The sequence below is a fragment of the Oreochromis niloticus genome, linkage group LG2 (assembly GCF_001858045.2).
Source record: "Oreochromis niloticus isolate F11D_XX linkage group LG2, O_niloticus_UMD_NMBU, whole genome shotgun sequence".
NCBI classification, from domain to species: Eukaryota; Metazoa; Chordata; class Actinopteri; order Cichliformes; family Cichlidae; genus Oreochromis; species Oreochromis niloticus.
Window position 1 is genome coordinate 19,580,319 of NC_031966.2, and position 17,133 is coordinate 19,597,451.

Below are 17,133 nucleotides of genomic sequence, written 5' to 3' on the forward strand. Positions count from 1 at the left end.
TGTTCTACTGTGGTGACCTAAGGGAGCAGCTTAAAGAAGAAGAAGAGGTCTGAGTATGTACATAACTATTCACCATGTAAGTTCATCATTTGTACTAAGTCCCGCTGTTGACAAGATGAATCAAAATAAAATTATTAGTCAGAGTGATAGTGTGAAAGCTATTTCCACAATAGTACACCACTTGCATAAACAGAGACAGTCACTCAGCGAGAAAAGAATAATATGACACAGAAAGCACAACAAAGCTGCAATTGGAGGGAGAGAGAAAGTGATTGTGCATAAGAGATAAGAGCAGGAGAAGCCAGAGAAGACAGTCATAAGAGAAACTGAGAAGGCATTATTAATATGTGAAAATTCTTCGGGGGTGGGGTGCCCTCGGCCTCTCGGCCTGGGGCTCGGTCACTCTGGCACAGCTGGCTGCTGGCGGAGCTCACGGGCACGTCACTGCAAGCCCCCCTGGCTTCTGCTCCGTGGCTGCTGAGTGACCCCTCATCTGGGACTCTCCTCAGCTCTTTCTGGGATAGTGGCGCGGCTGCCCCTCTGTTGGTCTTCCTTGGTCTCTTGTGTTCTGGGGGCCTCTGGATGTCTGGAGTTTTGATCTCCTCCATACCTGCTTCATGCCCTGGTGGACGGGGCAGTGGCCCCCCACACCCTCTAGCAGATCGTTACATGAAGGAACCTTTTAAAAACAAGCGCGTTCATGCTCACAGGTGTACACACGGGTGATCACACACACAAACTACACCCTTTTTGGCTCCTACTTGCTGTCGATCTTACGTGCTGCACAATAATGTTTAATATTTAGTATTTACTGTCATATTCCCATATATCATCGTGATGTTGTTTATTCTATTACTCTCATTTTCTTCTGCTTGTTTTCTTTTTTCTTTCTCAACAGGTGATCCAGGTGATCGATATATGTATTTTTTGTCTGCTTATTCTGTTGGTTTTTGGTTTTTGCCCTTTATCCCCGTCCCTCTTCTCAGCTGTTTTTCTTTCCCTCTTTCTTTCTCCCCTTTCTTTCCCCCAGTCAAGTCTGTCCCGTATTCAGCAAGTGAAAATAAAACAAACAATAAAAGGTGAATCAAATAGACCATTACGGCAAGGCTGGGATGGTCCATTTGGTAAAGTAAATCCGTTGGGCATCTTTCTTCGCCTTCAGACAATAATTCTGATGGCAAAAGAGTCAAACGGGACAGGCAAAAAAAAAAAAAATATGTGAAAAGTGGGGAGGGAAACAGTGTATAATATTAAGGGATGAAAGAGCTCAAAATAAATGGGTTGGAAAGAGTCATAGGGTCAGTAATTTCCCATCACTTAAGTGAGTATTTTCCTTTTAAGTCTGGGTTTTGATTTGATAACTTTAAACAAAATTATTAAAAACATTTGGGATATCCAAAATCAAGTAATTATTGCCAATGTAAGGAGGGAACGAGAATTCAGTGGAAAAATCTGTTGATGAAAATAATCAACAGTAAGAAGGCACTACTTGAAAACTGAGAACTACTTTTTCTTTCTTGAAAGGTCATAGATGTAATGAGAAAAGTCATAATGAGTTAGTATTCTCCTCTTTCATATCCACAGATGTGTTTGTTTTCCTTTCTTAATGTTCTTAATCTTTTTGGTGGAGTCATTTAATACCAGTGCAGGGATTAAGATGGTACAGATACAGCAGATTTTTTTCTGAGCTGGGAAACCAGCAACATCCTTGCTCCCTTTACATAACTCTTTTGATTCTTATGGCCAGCCTGTGATTTAAAAAAAGAGGATAACCTTGGATGTAGCTTTATATTTGCCCATTTTTCATTGTAAATTTTCTCCTTTACTCTTTTATGTTCCCTGGCTTTCATGTCTTTAAATCCTCACACCATTCTCCTGCCATATATTTGATGTCAAAGCCATGTATTTTCAAGGATATTATATGCAGAAGGGGAAATAGATTTCACAAACTGTCTTTTTTTTCTTAGCCTACCCCACCAACATGCTAAGGGCAGCAGTATTGATTAATTCCCTGACCTCGTCTTGTGGATGTCAGTCCTGCAGGATATTAAAGCTGCACTTTTTTTTGACTAGGACACACATCATAGATGGCATCTTCAGCATCTTCTGTTTTAGTCTTGTTGTTTACCACTGATAAATGCTCAGCGTGATATCAAAACATTATGACACATTTAATGTGTCCTCACTCTGTGATTTTTCTCAGATATTCTGAAAATATCCACTCACATCTGTCTGATCAGGCATCTTACAGTTAGATTGATTTAGCTGTCATTAATGTTTGCATTTTGTTTTATTTTTTATTCCTTATGTCTCATATATTATTTGGTAAATGGGTTCAATGGTAATGGATTAATGGAAGACTAACAAAAGACATCCTCACACAGCTGTTTACCAAATGCTGTGCTATTAAGTAGGAGAATAGAGGAAGGATGCATTTATGCTGCAGGTTTCATACATATTGGATGCAGCTGCTCCCTGCATGCCAATTCTTAGTCTCTTATTATTGCTGGGCTGCATTATAAAAGAGGTGAGTGCTGCTTGTCTGACTCGCTCACTCCTAGTTACATAACACCTGACCTCATCCACTGCAGTGAGGCAAGAGCTGGGATTCCCTCCTGCACGTGGAAATAAGCAGTGGGGAGGAAGGAGTGAGACAGAGAAGAGGAAGGGGGAAAACCAGCTTGCATAAAGAAAATAAGGGTTGTCACTGATACAAGGAGAATGTAAAAGAAAGGCTTACTCAAATCCCTTCAAAATGCAGATTAAATACCATCATGCTGAATGGATTCTGTTAACTAAAACAACAGCAAGAAATGAGTAATATTTGATTCTTAACTCTGATGGACATCTTTAATATAGTTTGTTCAGTATGTGTGACTGACTGTGAAAATTCAATAATAAGAAGGGGTGATTCACAGTGATGGCGATGACAAAGCGAGGAGTTAACCATGGGAATAGTGGGCCAAGTGTTTCCTATGGTCCTGAGGGATCAGCTTGGCTTTCTATGACCGGTTTGATTGATGTGTGTTTCACTGTACTGAAGCAACTCCAGCTGGAACAGGTAAAGAAGTAGCGACAGAAAAAACTGGAAGATTTTTTTGTTTTTCAAATGTACCACAGTTGCATAACACCTCATGCCAGTTATTTGGACAGCTATTGAATGAATCCAATTAAACAAAACAACAAACAAACATGACTTTAAGACAGAATGGATGGACACGAATGGATAAAATTTATTTATATAGCAATGTGGTTGCAAGGTGTTCCAGAGACATACACAGAGCCCTGAAGACAGCAATATCTGTTGGATATAACACAAGAAGACTTTTAATTGCATGCTATGTTCACATGGATCTCACAAAAATGTGTTTCAGCATGTGCCATATTCATGAAATGTTTGCACATTTTTTAAAAAGAAAATTATGTAACATCTTTTTTCTTTGGCATGGTGTGGAGGAGAGTGCCTGAAAAGACAAAAGACAGTGGGGACATGACCTCGGATAGTGGTTGCTATTTGAACCTGCAATATCAAAGTGGATGAAATGTTTCTGATCCACTTCTCATACATAAGTTCTCAAACAACTAATATGTGTTGTTTTCCCCATGTAACGGTAAACTCTCACAACAATCAGACAATAAAGGAAAAGCAGGAATAAAAATATACCTGGTCTTTTATCCATTACATCCCCTGTTGTGATATAGTCAATGCTGGGGTTCTTACTAAAAAAGATACTGTATCACATATCACTTGTTACATTTCTTAAAAGTGATGCAGTGCATTACCTATTTATGTAACTTGTTGGTGAAAGTAATTTGTTACATTATTCATTACTTTCTCGTTCCTCAAATGCATTGTTACAAAATTACTAGTTAACAATGAAAACCTTAGGCTCACAGCAGTGTTTCCACTTAAACGTGAAACAAAAGTAAAAATATGAAGGTAACTGTTAAAAATATTACGGACTTTAACCTGTTATTTTACTGCATTGATGAAAAATGTTATGTGATGACAATAATGTGTTACTTTGTAACATGTTACATCCAGCATCCATTTTTTAAAATTGTTTAGCACTGTGCATAATTTAAAAGATGTATATTATCACACGTTTTGAGAATCATTTTTTCTAATGTACATAAAAATAGGCCTTTTAAAGATTGTCCAATGTATATAAAATCAGGACTTCAAAAGATGGTATTATACATTTTTAAAGGCAAAGTGCTATGTTAATTAGCTGCACAAAAAGATGATCTAACATCTTTGACAAGAAACATCAGGCTTTGGTGTCAGTTCCTCAGTTTAAAGAGGAAGAGCTTCATGCCAGATAACATTTTCCACTGACATTTAATTATCCTTCAGGGAGAAATGCATTTTTAATGAGCTGGAGATAGAAACTGTCTCTAGACTTTAACCTCAATAGACGAAGAGACAAAACAGCCACAAGGAAATATTGTAATTTATTTTAATTTTGCTTGTTTTGTGCAGAAATGACAACAGGCATTTAGTGATCACATACTAATCACATGCAACAATAAGAAGAAGACGTGGAATAATTGCTAAACTATTGTTTTCTTATGTGTATTGACCTTACGTGGGTTTCCTGTCCCTTTTTTATTTGTTCCATTTCCACTTTTTCTTTTAACTTTAACTAAACTTTAACTAATTCTCAAATCAGTTCAAAGAGTGCTCTTATAATATCTTAAAGCTGGGAATATCGCATCATATTAATGAGGACTTTGTCGAACCTTAAGAAGTTAAATCTATAGCAACTGTTTTACTATATAGAACAGCTTTATTTACAGCTTATATACGGTTATTATTTGTGAAACGTGTTACTGGATTTTTATCCTCTTCAGACTTAACTCCCATTTATATAAGTATTTCACATTTTACTGATGACTCAAAGCACTTTGGACTACAAGGCACATGTAACCATATTTTTAAGTGGTGTTTTATTCTATATGCTTTAAGCCTTCATCTACTTCAACTCAGTGGACAATTGAGAATCATCAGTGAATTTAACATGGATGTCTTTGGACTGGAGGAGGAAGCCGAAGTACCCAGAGAGAGCCCATGCGAGCACAGGGAAGGATCCATGGAGTATATCACTGTGAGGGGACGGTCCAACACTGCTGTGAAACTAACCTGGCCAGCATTAAAAAAATGACAAAAAATAATGTTAACTCTGACTATATTTAAAATAAAACTACTCTACTACACATTTTCAAATTGAAATTGAAATTCCTATGCTGCCATAAACACTTTAAAAAGACAAATACTTACATTTTATGACCAGCTGGCATGACCAAAACAAGGAGATAACCCCAGCAGTACATGCGAGGTTGGCAAACATGGTGGCTCCAATTTTCTTTCTATTATAGAACTAATCAGGTATTTTGCTAACTGGTGCATTTACCTCTTGGAACAAACACTCACACCCACACATGTATGCAAATATAATATGATATGACTGTGTGGCAAGCCAAACATTGTTTCTCCTTACATTGTCCCTAATTCACATCCAAAGCTGCTCAGTGTTACTAACTGGAGATTATACATGAAATAATGGATTGTTCTCTTTGTCTGGATTATGGTTATGTTAATCTGACTTTCCTGACTGAGACTGAAATATGTGGCTCTTGTTGGTGGGTTAAATCGCTTTCAAGCTTTTCTGATGCTACATTGACCATCTTTTTTTCTCTCTTTAGTCTAATTGCTCATAATGTTTTATGCGATCTTTGACATACAGATGGACTGCGTGCAAAACATAAACCCAGTGCATATGATCCCAGGTAAAACATCCAGAAGGTCATGATGTACAGCAGACAGATGTGCAAATTAATACACCATTACTGGATTTTACAAACGTTGCTTAGATGGGACAAAGGGTTTTAAAAAATGGATTTTCCATCAGCTTTTGTGTAATTTGTCGTACTGTGTGGTCTAATTCTGTTATCTAATTCTGAAAAAATGCATTATGCTGTAACTAAAAGCTTAGATGATGACGCAATTTCCCTGTTTGCTAGCCTTGAAAGTGGCAACACAGTTTTTCGGTAATATTCGGTAGGTGTGGTTGTTTCCAAGGTTATTTAGGAACTTGCCACAATTGCTCCGGTAAATAAGATCATCCTATTAGCTTTCTGTTCATGTAATTCCAGATTAACTCAGGTCAGCTACCTACTGTAAGGTATTAAGGGTTTGAATATAAATCTAAAGAGCTGCCTAAACTAAAAGTATGAAAGTAATATCTTTTTTCTTTATTTCTCTATATATTTTTTTGCACTTGATCTCTGTATTTGATTTAATTGAGCAATGACCATGATGTGGATTTATTGACTTTATTAAAACCAAAAAATATGGTTCAACATATTTAAGAAGTGTGACAGGAAAAGAGAAAGCCTCACCAAGGCGCTACAACTGTCTGCTGATGTCAGTGTACTAGTCGTCAAAACTGGGGAATATTATTTTTAATGAGTTATGTTTTCTATCTAATTTGGCATTCAGCATAAGTACTGTAAATTGTCAGGACTCTGTAGGAACTATGACCCATAATATTAAACCAGAAAAAAAAGAAATAAATCAGATGATCCTCTATTTACAACCACTGATGGTGGGAAGGAAAAACTCCCTTTTAACAGGAAGAAACGCTGACTGAATCTGCTACCATTGACTGGAGGTGGTGCATTCATCCAACCATTTACTTGTACTTTATTTTCCAGTATCACAAGTGGGTTGCGCTCCTGTCTCCACAAATAATCCATATTAAATCAAATTAAGAAGAAAACGCTATGCAATACCAACCCTGTACCTTTAATGGTGGTGTCTGGTGCTATTTGTAGTGGGTGTTCTCAGGGTACATTCTGTGGGCAGTGTGTCTTTTCTATCTTTTCTGTCCCTGGTGCTCTGATATAGCACTGATAAGCCGAGGTGTGAGACACTTTCTGCTGAGGGTAAAATGTTGAGAATGAAGTTGTTGCTTTTCCTGCGCCTACCAGGGCACATGGGGAGGATGATGGAAGAGAGGTTTTTAGAGGGACAAAATAGCAGCCAACTCTATTTGGAATCTCTGCTCTCAAAGGGCACTGGGGTGCTGAGGGCCTGGCAGGTTTGGCACATTGAGGGTTAGCAGCAATGCGTTCCATTCAATTTAATTCCTCGACCTGACGCTTTTTCCTTGTATGAGCTGAAGGCCTGCAGAATGTTAGTCAGCTTATGTTTCTGACTGTTGCCACCTGATAAACACTTTTTGGGTTTTGTTTTGCTTTTCATGTGAAAGCTCAGGCATGCATGCCAGGACTATATAGTGTTTTTACAATGACTAAACCCAAGTGTCAGTCATTTCTGCTGTTTTTCCCCAGAAGGTCTTATGCACAACTTTCTTTCCTCATGCTAGCAGATTTATTTATTTATCTGTTATTTTTCTATAACATTTTCTTTTTTTTCCTCACTCCAGCCTCTTAATATCGCCAGGGTTTGGAGCTATATAGCTTAGCATTATTCACGTGTGTTATCTACAGTTTGCTTCTTACTTTGTTTTGGTTTAGTCTGCTCTCAGGAATTTTAACCTGTAAAATAAATAAATAAAGCTTAGAGTGAAAATAGACCATTTCTCAACAAAGCATAACTTCCATTTACCCATTTCATCTGCAAATAATTGTACTGAGTAAACGATTCCTAAATTGTCCACAGCAAAATGACAAACAGAGAACGAGGAGCTGCAGCTGTCCCTTGTGGGAGGTTTCTCCACTAGCGAGTCAATTAAATTCAGTTGTCTGTGCTGCACTTAACTCAGTTTGCTGTAAGTAACATTGTGTGCAGAATGTAAGGAGAAAAAAAATTCAACTTTGATAATAAGAGTAATTTCATGTGTTGGCTTCCTGACTGGGTAGAATTTATTTTTCCCCACCCAATAAGGGAGCCGGCACACACGTATTCTTTAGTAACCTTGGTTACAAAAGAAAGCCTAATCACGATGGATAAAACTGGTAGATCTAAAGATCAATGCATATCTTCTATATGTTTTGTCGGGTTTTCATGGCTATTTTGAAGTACTAATAAGTAGTAACCAGTAATATGCACATTAATAACAAATAGCATTAAAAGAAGAACTGTGGCCCTGCCATTAGGTTTCTATGAAGCACATTATAGTGACATTCATTTAATTTCTGTTTGGGTAACTAATGTTTGCCTGAGAATTAAAACTGAGCAACAGCACAATAGTGATGGAAATGACAAAGACCAACAGAAACGAGAGACTGGGTGAGAAAAAGGAAGCCAGTCAGCCTGCGGTGGCAGTGATAAAGGGTAATGAGTTATAGCATTCACAGGTACATGGTGATCACATATATCACAGCTCCATCAGCTCTGGCTGATTCGTGAAAGAATATTTCTGCCTGATCTCACTCACAATCTCAAATGATTATACACTGAAGCTGCAATGGCTTCGCTTGAAGTCTATATGCGTGTGGCTGTGTTTGAATTAGACACATGCATTGCTCTGTTTTGAGGGGGGCTCCATGCAGACTTATTAGTCTATCCAAGTGAAAATAAGAGTAACTGGTCAGCGAAGGAGAGAAAGAGAGAAAGGGGCTTCTTTTCAGATCAACATCTCCGAACAAAGCCGGAAGCCTCCGTTAATGAATTGGACTGTCCCATACTAATGAATGGAGTCTAGAGATGGGCAAAGGAAATGAAGGGAGTAGGGGGATGTCAAACTACATGAACGATGAAGTCGCTCATATCAGGGCCTATATTACAGAAGCCTATTAGTCCTCCTGTCTCTGATGGCAATGGGCGTAATGAGGTAGTCTGCAAAGACCAGATTGATGCCTGTTTTAACACTCACACTCCAAGGATGAAGAGAGAGCTTATTGTGAAGACGAACAATAGGCTGTAATAACCAGAAAAGGTCTTGTTTGCTCCTGGAGTGTTGTATAGTTACGCAACTTAAACTTTATCCCAGAGTATGAATTTCTTTAAGTTCATTTTTTATAAAACGTGACATGCTGTGTTGCTGTCAGAGGAATGTAACCCCATGTTAAGCAAGGAGCCATTTCTCATAATGAGGTTTTATCATATTACAAATAAACTTGGTAGGTTAACACATTGTCATGCCATCATTTGGAGTATTCATGCCTTAGTTTTCTTAACTGCCTTACTAGGTGATTACTATGTTGTTACTATGGGTTTTTTTTTGACCAATTATCTTATTATTAAATATTCACCCTATGGTAGCTGGGATAGACTCCAGCACCCCTGCGACCCTGTTAAGGATAAGTGGAAGAAAACGGATAGATGGATATTTTATTCTTATTAATATTAAGTAAAGACTTTACCTTTTGAATCATTTTTACTATGACCAAACTCATATTTAGCTCCTTGGAAAAAGGCAAATGCAGTATTACTTACCTAGTAATTTCACTCAGCTAAACCAGTACTTATTCAGGCAACAGGAAAGGTTACAGCTGTGAAGCAATTTCCAAATACCCAGTCTTCTACCGCGTTGAAAAGAGGTATTGATTTTTTTTTGATAGAATAAGCCCTTTAGGCCTCTGTAACACTCAGGGGCAATTAAAGGCTTTTTCCACCTAGGTAGGACACATTGATGTTCACAGACAAGAAAGATGCCAGGAATGAGTTTATGTTCAAGAGTTTCTCAAAGGTGAATGTATTTCTGGGTACAATAAAACACAGATTTATTGTTTAATTGTAACAATCTAGTGTTCTGTATAACTGCAATTGCTAATCAGTGTAATAAATGAAGTAAACGACTGAACAAAAAAAGAGGACTGACACATTTTAAAAGTATATCTTAATATAAACATTTTATTCAGTGCATTTTTGTGTATACAACAAATAATAAACAACTGGAAGTTATCAGACAGCCACAATGTCTGCCTGTATATGTTGTTTTATCAGAGTATCTGTCTGGTAGTTTGGAACACATGATCCAACATGGGTTAATACACATAGCCTACATCATGCAGCTCTAGACCAGAATTTCCCTGCCTTCTCCCATGCAACAGATAGGTTCACCTAATACAGACCACCTCCAGAGGAAACCAAGAAAAGAAAGTCTCCCAGAAGCATGTACCAGAAGGAAGTTATGTAGCTGAAGGGAAGCGTACATAGCCCACAAAGGGTCCTTTTTGTACATATGTGTTTGTACATGCCCAGTGCAAGAAAGGGAAGATGTTAATTTTTGTATGACTTTATCTTTATCTTTTTTTTCACTTTTACAAATATGACGTGTCCTATAAAATGTTAAGCCACCTAAAAGTCCACAGTATTTTTTTTTTAATATAGAAAATATTGTCACCACAATAAGTTACTCAAACACATAACAAGCATCCTGGGAAGGGCCATTCACCATCCTATGGTGAAGTGTATCAGTCAATAGAAGTCGACAAAAAAGGATGGCTGGGGTTTCGAAGTATGACACAAGCACAAAGGGAGGAACCGATTACGAGGACAAGAGCTAGAGACATTGTGACACTGTGGTAACAGAAGGGAATGGGGACACAGGATAGTCGTTTCATACCTCAGTCATCGAGTGTATCATCAAAAAGCACGTCAAGCACGCTGCCAACTCCAAAGTGGTTAAAATCACTTCCTTTGCATGTTTTTCTTTTTTCACAAACCTTTGCTTTCTCTCATCAAAAATGTACAATAAAAAACAAAAAGATCCAGGTTTGCTTTTATACTGACTTGGCTTTCAGCGGCTTAAAGGGACACTCTTTTTCTGTCTTTGGTTTGCTGGAACCATTTTTCATTTATGAACAAAGATGCAAATGCTTAACAATGGCAAGGGAAGAGAACAAGAAGGAACATAATCAGTTATTAAACAAAATCTCACAGCTAATTCAGAAAATTAGCAAAAACTAAGGTGCAGCTGTGGCATCTCCAAATTTTAAAAAAATAAAATGAAGGAAAAGGTAAAACTGCAAGAGAGCCACACTGCCCCTTATATCTCAGGTCAGTTGTACATAGGCTTCATTTTCCCATGCTAGAGAGCTCAGTCTCTGAGCGTGTGCACTAGGACGCAGGAGAGCTACCATCTGGCTGGCCACAGTCTCAGTAGCACTAGGCTGTACCATACCAGGGAGTTTATAGGCTTTGTATTCACAGAAGCATGGATGAGACAGAGATCAGGGCTTATACGGTACCACTGCAACCTTGTAGACCAGCACCATTACTGACTGCCCTGAACACCTGCATGTCTAACTTCCCGTCCCTGTCTAACAGATGCACGCGGGCTTGGTGTCTGCATGAAGAAAACTTACTGTGCACAGTAAATTAATTACCAAAATAAGATAAAAATGAGCTAACTGGTATGCAATCATCACAAAAATAGAGTGTCTAAGGTCATCAATAAACCTCAAGCCCAAAAATAAAGTTTTAATCAGTTCCTTAAGTCCAGAATGATCTATGTGCTGTTAAGTTTCTTACTGTTGATACTGTTTTGATGATGACTGACCAGGATGATAGGTGCTTTTGATTGACGGTGTCTGGTTGTTTATGTGTGATTTGTTGTCCTAGCTAGTCCTGAACCGCTGATCGGAGAAACAAGTCTGCTTGGATTCATGCTCTGCTAGAGGTAAGGTTTCACGGTTCGGCCCCAGGCCTGGGTTGGGCTACCAGGCTACGTTGATTCGTTCTGGCTCACAGCTTTCCCTCCGTTGAGGACTGCTGAGGCACTCCGACTCTTGGTGGGTGTGCCGCTGCCAGAGCGGGAGAACTCTGTCAAGTCATGGAGAGATGGCTCTCTGTACATTGCAACTGTGAAAACACAAGACAAATGCAAATCAGGCAAACTGACATTTTTTAACAATATTAGTGAAAGAGGCAGTGTTTTGTCCACTGGTTAAATGTCTGTTTTTTCTGACATAGCCTCCCTACAACCAACCTGGGGTGGCTGTAGCTCAGGTGGCAGAGCAGGTCAACCACTAATCAGAAGGTCGGTGGTTCGATCCCAGGCTGCCTCCTGGCTGCATGCCAAATATCCTTGGGCAAGATACTAACCCCATGTTTGCCTACTGGTGGTGGTCAGAGGGCCCGGTGGCGCCAGTGTCCGGCAGCCTCGCCTCTGTCAGTGCGCCCCAGGGCAGCTGTGGCTACAATGTAGCTTGCCATTGCCAGTGTGTGAATGGGTTAGGGAATGGTCCTTAGGGACTGAGTAAAGCGCTATACAAATGCAGGCCATTTACCATAACCATTATATTTCCAGATCAAAATACTGCCGAACATACTAATTTCATGAGATGTTATCGGTCTCACTTGCAACCATGCTGGATTACATCATCCATTACGGCAATTAGCCTCAAAAAGGAGAGCTACCACAGCTGAAGTGCAGCAGCTAAGGACTGCGGTCTCAGGCAGTAATAGGTGGCAGCTAGGGAGGATAGCAAAGTTGAATTGTTTAGTCAGCTTATTAATCACATCATTAGCTATAATTACTCCTATCACCAGAAATACAAAACTTGTCTTTTTTCATTATTTTGAAACAGAAATATCATCAGGTACCCAGGAAGGTATGAAAAAACAGCCTATGTATAGTATGCATATTATTGTTGCTGTGCTGTTTGTTTTCTGTGATCTCACCACAGTTGTTCTTGCCATGATTGACAATTGTTTTGCACCATTTTAGCACATAAACATTACCATTTGATAAATAAAGAGTAGATTTTCATTTTAAAAACTCCTGTCAGCTGAATAATGGTTCAAAATGAGCGCAATTAGCTCAAGTATCGCTAAGAGACTTCTGCACACACATAAATCTACCTTTTCTTGCAAACTGGAGGTATGTTATTGTTTAAATGACAAAATAATGTTTAGTCTTTTCTATGCATTAAAAACCAGTTCATCTAATATTTTGTGACCTTATGAAGCGGATTGCTCTCAGTTTATCTGTCCAAGTACTTTTTGGCACCACGTTATAGTTCCCTCCAAACTGCTGAATCAAGTAGACCCTGTTGGTGCTGAAGTAAAAAGAAAAATCCTATATTCACAGCATGACATTATAAATTCAAGAGTTGCTAGTGCTTCAGCTTTGCTGTGTGTGCAGCACTGGTCCAGTCTGCATTTAACAGCACTTTTTTCAGGAGAAATATCAGTAATCTGAGGTTCATAGTCTTTGGTTTCAGGATGTTGTCAACATCCTTCTGCCTAGCATGCTATTTGATGTTCATTCCTCAGGGAGTTTGTGGCTGAAACAGCAAACCCAGTCCTTCAGACACTTTACTTAGTCCAGCAGTTTTTGTTTCAGCGGCAATCCAGTGCCCATCCTTGTATATAAACATAAATCATTGGGAGGATTCGGTTGGGAAACTGCTGATTGGTTCCAGCCTTGTTTGGAACAGCAGGCTATTCTGTTATTACCGTGATAAGTGACTGACCTCAGCATTACAGTACTAGATCACTGCTATCCTCAACACCTCTGCTATTTTATATATTAAACCTCAAAAAACCCCAGAACTAACCATGTTGTCATTTTTCACATTTCTCCACACAAATCACCTAGTAGATGCTACTCCACATAAAAGCAGGTGTTTGCTTCTTGTATCAGGAGTTTTTGGGAGAGCTTTAAGAGGATTTTCTACTTGGACTTGAAATGACACGAGCTAAACTCGCTACATCCAGAGGAACACAGTATGAGGGCTGTATGCTGAGGCTCACAGAGTGCAACCAGAAGAGCAGTGATTAATATCTGAAAGAGATGTCATCGCCAGTGTTGAGACAGATTCTTAATTGGTGCCCTGTAACACATCTCCCTCTGAATGAGTTGCTGGAACAAATTCTCCAGTGCAAAGTTATTTCCAATCAACTCACTACATCTGAAATTCAAATGAAGATTTAGTAAATATTGTGCACTACAGGATACTTTAAAGTTTGTACACAAGAAGGAGTATTACAATAGTGTCTCATTTTATATTTGCTATTGAAAAAAAGAAGAAAAAAACCCCCTCTATATTTCCTCTCCAAGTTAAAATGCAGCCACAGTCGATAGTTTTCAGTATCAGTTACAATTACTGTGTCACATAGCCTCGATCTATCCTCCTTATTCAATTCTTCTGTTTCTCTGTATTTGTCTGTCAGCATAAAGCAAGCCAATCATTCACCAGCTATTTCTCTTCAGTGTGTTTGAGACCCCCTGGATGGCCTGTTAAATGAAGGTGAAAAGCTATTATCGTGATCTCAGAGGGCAAATATGGGTTCTTAATAAGATGCTGGCTGGAGAAGCTTCCCTACAGACACAAGAAGAGGGACCATCGATTCAGCAAATAGAAGAAATGAGAAAATTAACTCTAAACTGGAATATAAAGCACTCCACTGCAGCTGAAATACTGAACAAAATTCCTCATATACTACTAAGATATTCAAATCTTCCTTTTGTGTTAAGATGAGGGATGTGGCCAAGAATATGTGATGTTTTATGATTTGGTTCTTTATTGCCATTAAAAACCTAATATTTTAGGGAGGATTTAACGTGGGTGAGTGGCAGATTTGACCCCAGGCATCTGCAATAGCCCTAGAGCATAGGTCACCTGCTCAACCCAGTAAGGTACACCAGCACCCGAGCGATGGCCAACTTTATGCTGTCTATGATTGCATTTTAATAATAAGAACTTCCTTAAAGCAAGCAAATGCACACTTATATTGACAATATCTTCGACTTTAAGAGGTGTGCATAACAGCTGAGTCCTTATAAAAATCTTCCTCATTCAGTCACTTTTGTCAGTTATTTGCAAAGTTTACATTGTGTGACAATCGAATTGTTCGAAGTGAAGAATAAGGCCAGCCAAAGTACATTCCAAGGACATGCACTTGGATAATTAAGAAGAGTTTAAGAGCCAAACAAACTTTCACACGACTGTATTCTGACAGAGACAATGTTTAGCAGGTAAAAAAGGACAATTTGAAACACTGTTGTTTCTGTTCTGTTGTCGCTGTTGCTAGCTATTATCAAAAACATTTTTGTAAAGTGTTGTAAGGTTTTCTACAAAAATAAAAAATAAAAATGTCAGAGCAGAATCCCAATTTGGCTGAAAACACAGAAAAATGAAATTTACAGACAAAGTCAAGCTTCAACATTCCAACCAGCTTCTTGTTCTTTTGCTTTCAAATGTGTACTCAGCTGAAGTGAAAATAAACTGAACTGTGAAAATTTCTACTTTACAGGAACAAAGGCCTGCTATTACATCCGAATATGCCAATAACTGTGTTTCATGTGCAACCATCTGATGTGCCACAATCTCAAACATGAAATTTGAGCAGCAAAGCAAAGATGAGTTCAAGGCTAAGCACAACAACCTATCTCTTCTCCAGTTCTCCAAACTATGTATGTATATGAACAATTTCCCCATTTTGAGGAGGTTGTTCTGAACCAAAGTTCAAGCTGCAATTGTCATCATCAGTACTACCATCACACTTCAGACACCCACCCAAAAAAAGGTTGGTCCAGCCACTGCATTTCAGAGGCTAGTGTGAAATACAATATGTGGGCAATATCTGGCTTTTGAAGAATGTTACAAAAATTGAATAGGAAAAAAGAAAAACTACCATTGATTTAATATTCAGTCTAAGTTCTACAACTGTACAGGAAAAAAAAAAAGTGTCACAACATAATTTTTTCCAAAACAGCCAGTGTAAAACCAACCACGTACCACATTCAATGTAATATAATACTAACGTATTAACGTAAGTTTGACATGCTGCCATGTTTATGACAGTTTTATGATGAGTTATGTTGGTAAGATTAATGTTAAGCTGTCGAATGACTGCGATTTTGTTTTAAAAATTCACAACTGCATCAGTGACACTTAACAGGAGCTGTAAACATTCAGAGAGACTCCCTCATGCTCAAGACATGTATCGTGTCATAGTTTTGGCACATCCTTAAAAGTAAAATTTTTATATTTAAACTTGATTATCTAAATTCAGATAATTATTTTAAAGCTCAAAAATACAGAACCAGATGACAAGATGTAAACTGCACTCAACAGTCAACGATATAAAGAAACTGCCCTCTTTTCTGCATTGTTTTGAGTATTTTGCACTGGAAGCTTTTGATTTCTTACTGAGACAAAAAATGAAGACCCAGGGTGTTTTTCTTTTGTCTCACTAAAAAGAAAACAGTCTCTCTCTCTTTGTCTCTCTCTCTCTCTTCTTTCTGACAGGTAAATCTGTGTCTTGTCAAAGATGAAAGGACTGTGGCCTGTTTCCTCTGTTGCTCACGGCCACATTACCACATACGTATTCTTTATGGGTGGGGTTCTCAGTGAATTTACAGTCCTGCATGGGGCCTGCTGGTGAAAAATATCAGCCTTGCTCCGCATTGTGCCTGCAATGGAGTGTGACCAGCTTGAGGAAACTACTGAACAGGTTAATGTAAAAGTCTCTGAAGAAAATACTTAGTGTAAAGGAGCCATATAGAAAACAATGCACTTAGATTTTAGCCAAACAATATCTACAGAGGTCTAAAATATAAATAAAATGAAAAAGGGCTAATTGAATGGGAAAACTGATACCATTGTGAAAAGCAACCCTTTTGCAAAGTAGTGTTGTGTAAATACTTGATTATATGCCTGTATTCTCTGATACAACTGAATTACAAAGTACAAGTAAAAACATGCAGCATATTTCCATCTCTAAATCTTCTTTCTTGACAAAAAATTATTTCTGTTACTTGTCAGTATTTTTCCTTTCCAGGGAAGACTACACGAATAATAGCTACTGTTACCTCTTACACTTTTGAATATAACCAATTAGAACATTAATGCAACCAGGTGTGGATAATACATTACACAAACTAGTTCCTATCATATGACAGATATATTCTGAACCTTAGTATTGAAAAGTAAATAGGAAAAGCTCTGGAAAGGCCTACCTTTTAGAGGTTTGGGAAGAAAGTGGGCTGCTGGCTTGTTCTTCTTGACATGATTCCCCTTCATGATTTCTCCTTCCTTGTTCAGACCGAGGTACCAGCCCCTGCCCGACTGCTGCTGCCGGTATATCATGGAGGAGTATGTCACATAATAGTTCTCGAACACTGACTCCTTGAATTTGCACTCCGGTGTAAAGTGTTCCTGTCAGGGGATGAGGACAATCAGATATACAGGTAGTTGGACAGTAGTTTA

General features: G+C 38.4%; 1 protein-coding gene across 6 annotated transcripts in view; it reads right to left on the bottom strand.

Moving 5' to 3' along the window:
• Positions 1-9,794: 9,794 nt before the first annotated feature.
• Positions 9,795-17,133, bottom strand: part of fgf13a (fibroblast growth factor 13a) — a 92,197-nt gene continuing 84,858 nt past the window's right edge. For all 6 annotated transcript variants that reach the window (XM_005467449.4, XM_005467451.4, XM_005467450.4 and 3 more), the window contains 2 exons: positions 16,884-17,082; positions 9,795-11,776 (listed from right to left, as the gene is read on the bottom strand). In XM_005467449.4, coding sequence (XP_005467506.1) covers positions 11,640-11,776; positions 16,884-17,082 — 336 coding nt within the window. In that variant the 3' untranslated portion in view covers positions 9,795-11,639. The remainder of the gene's footprint in view (positions 11,777-16,883; positions 17,083-17,133) is intronic.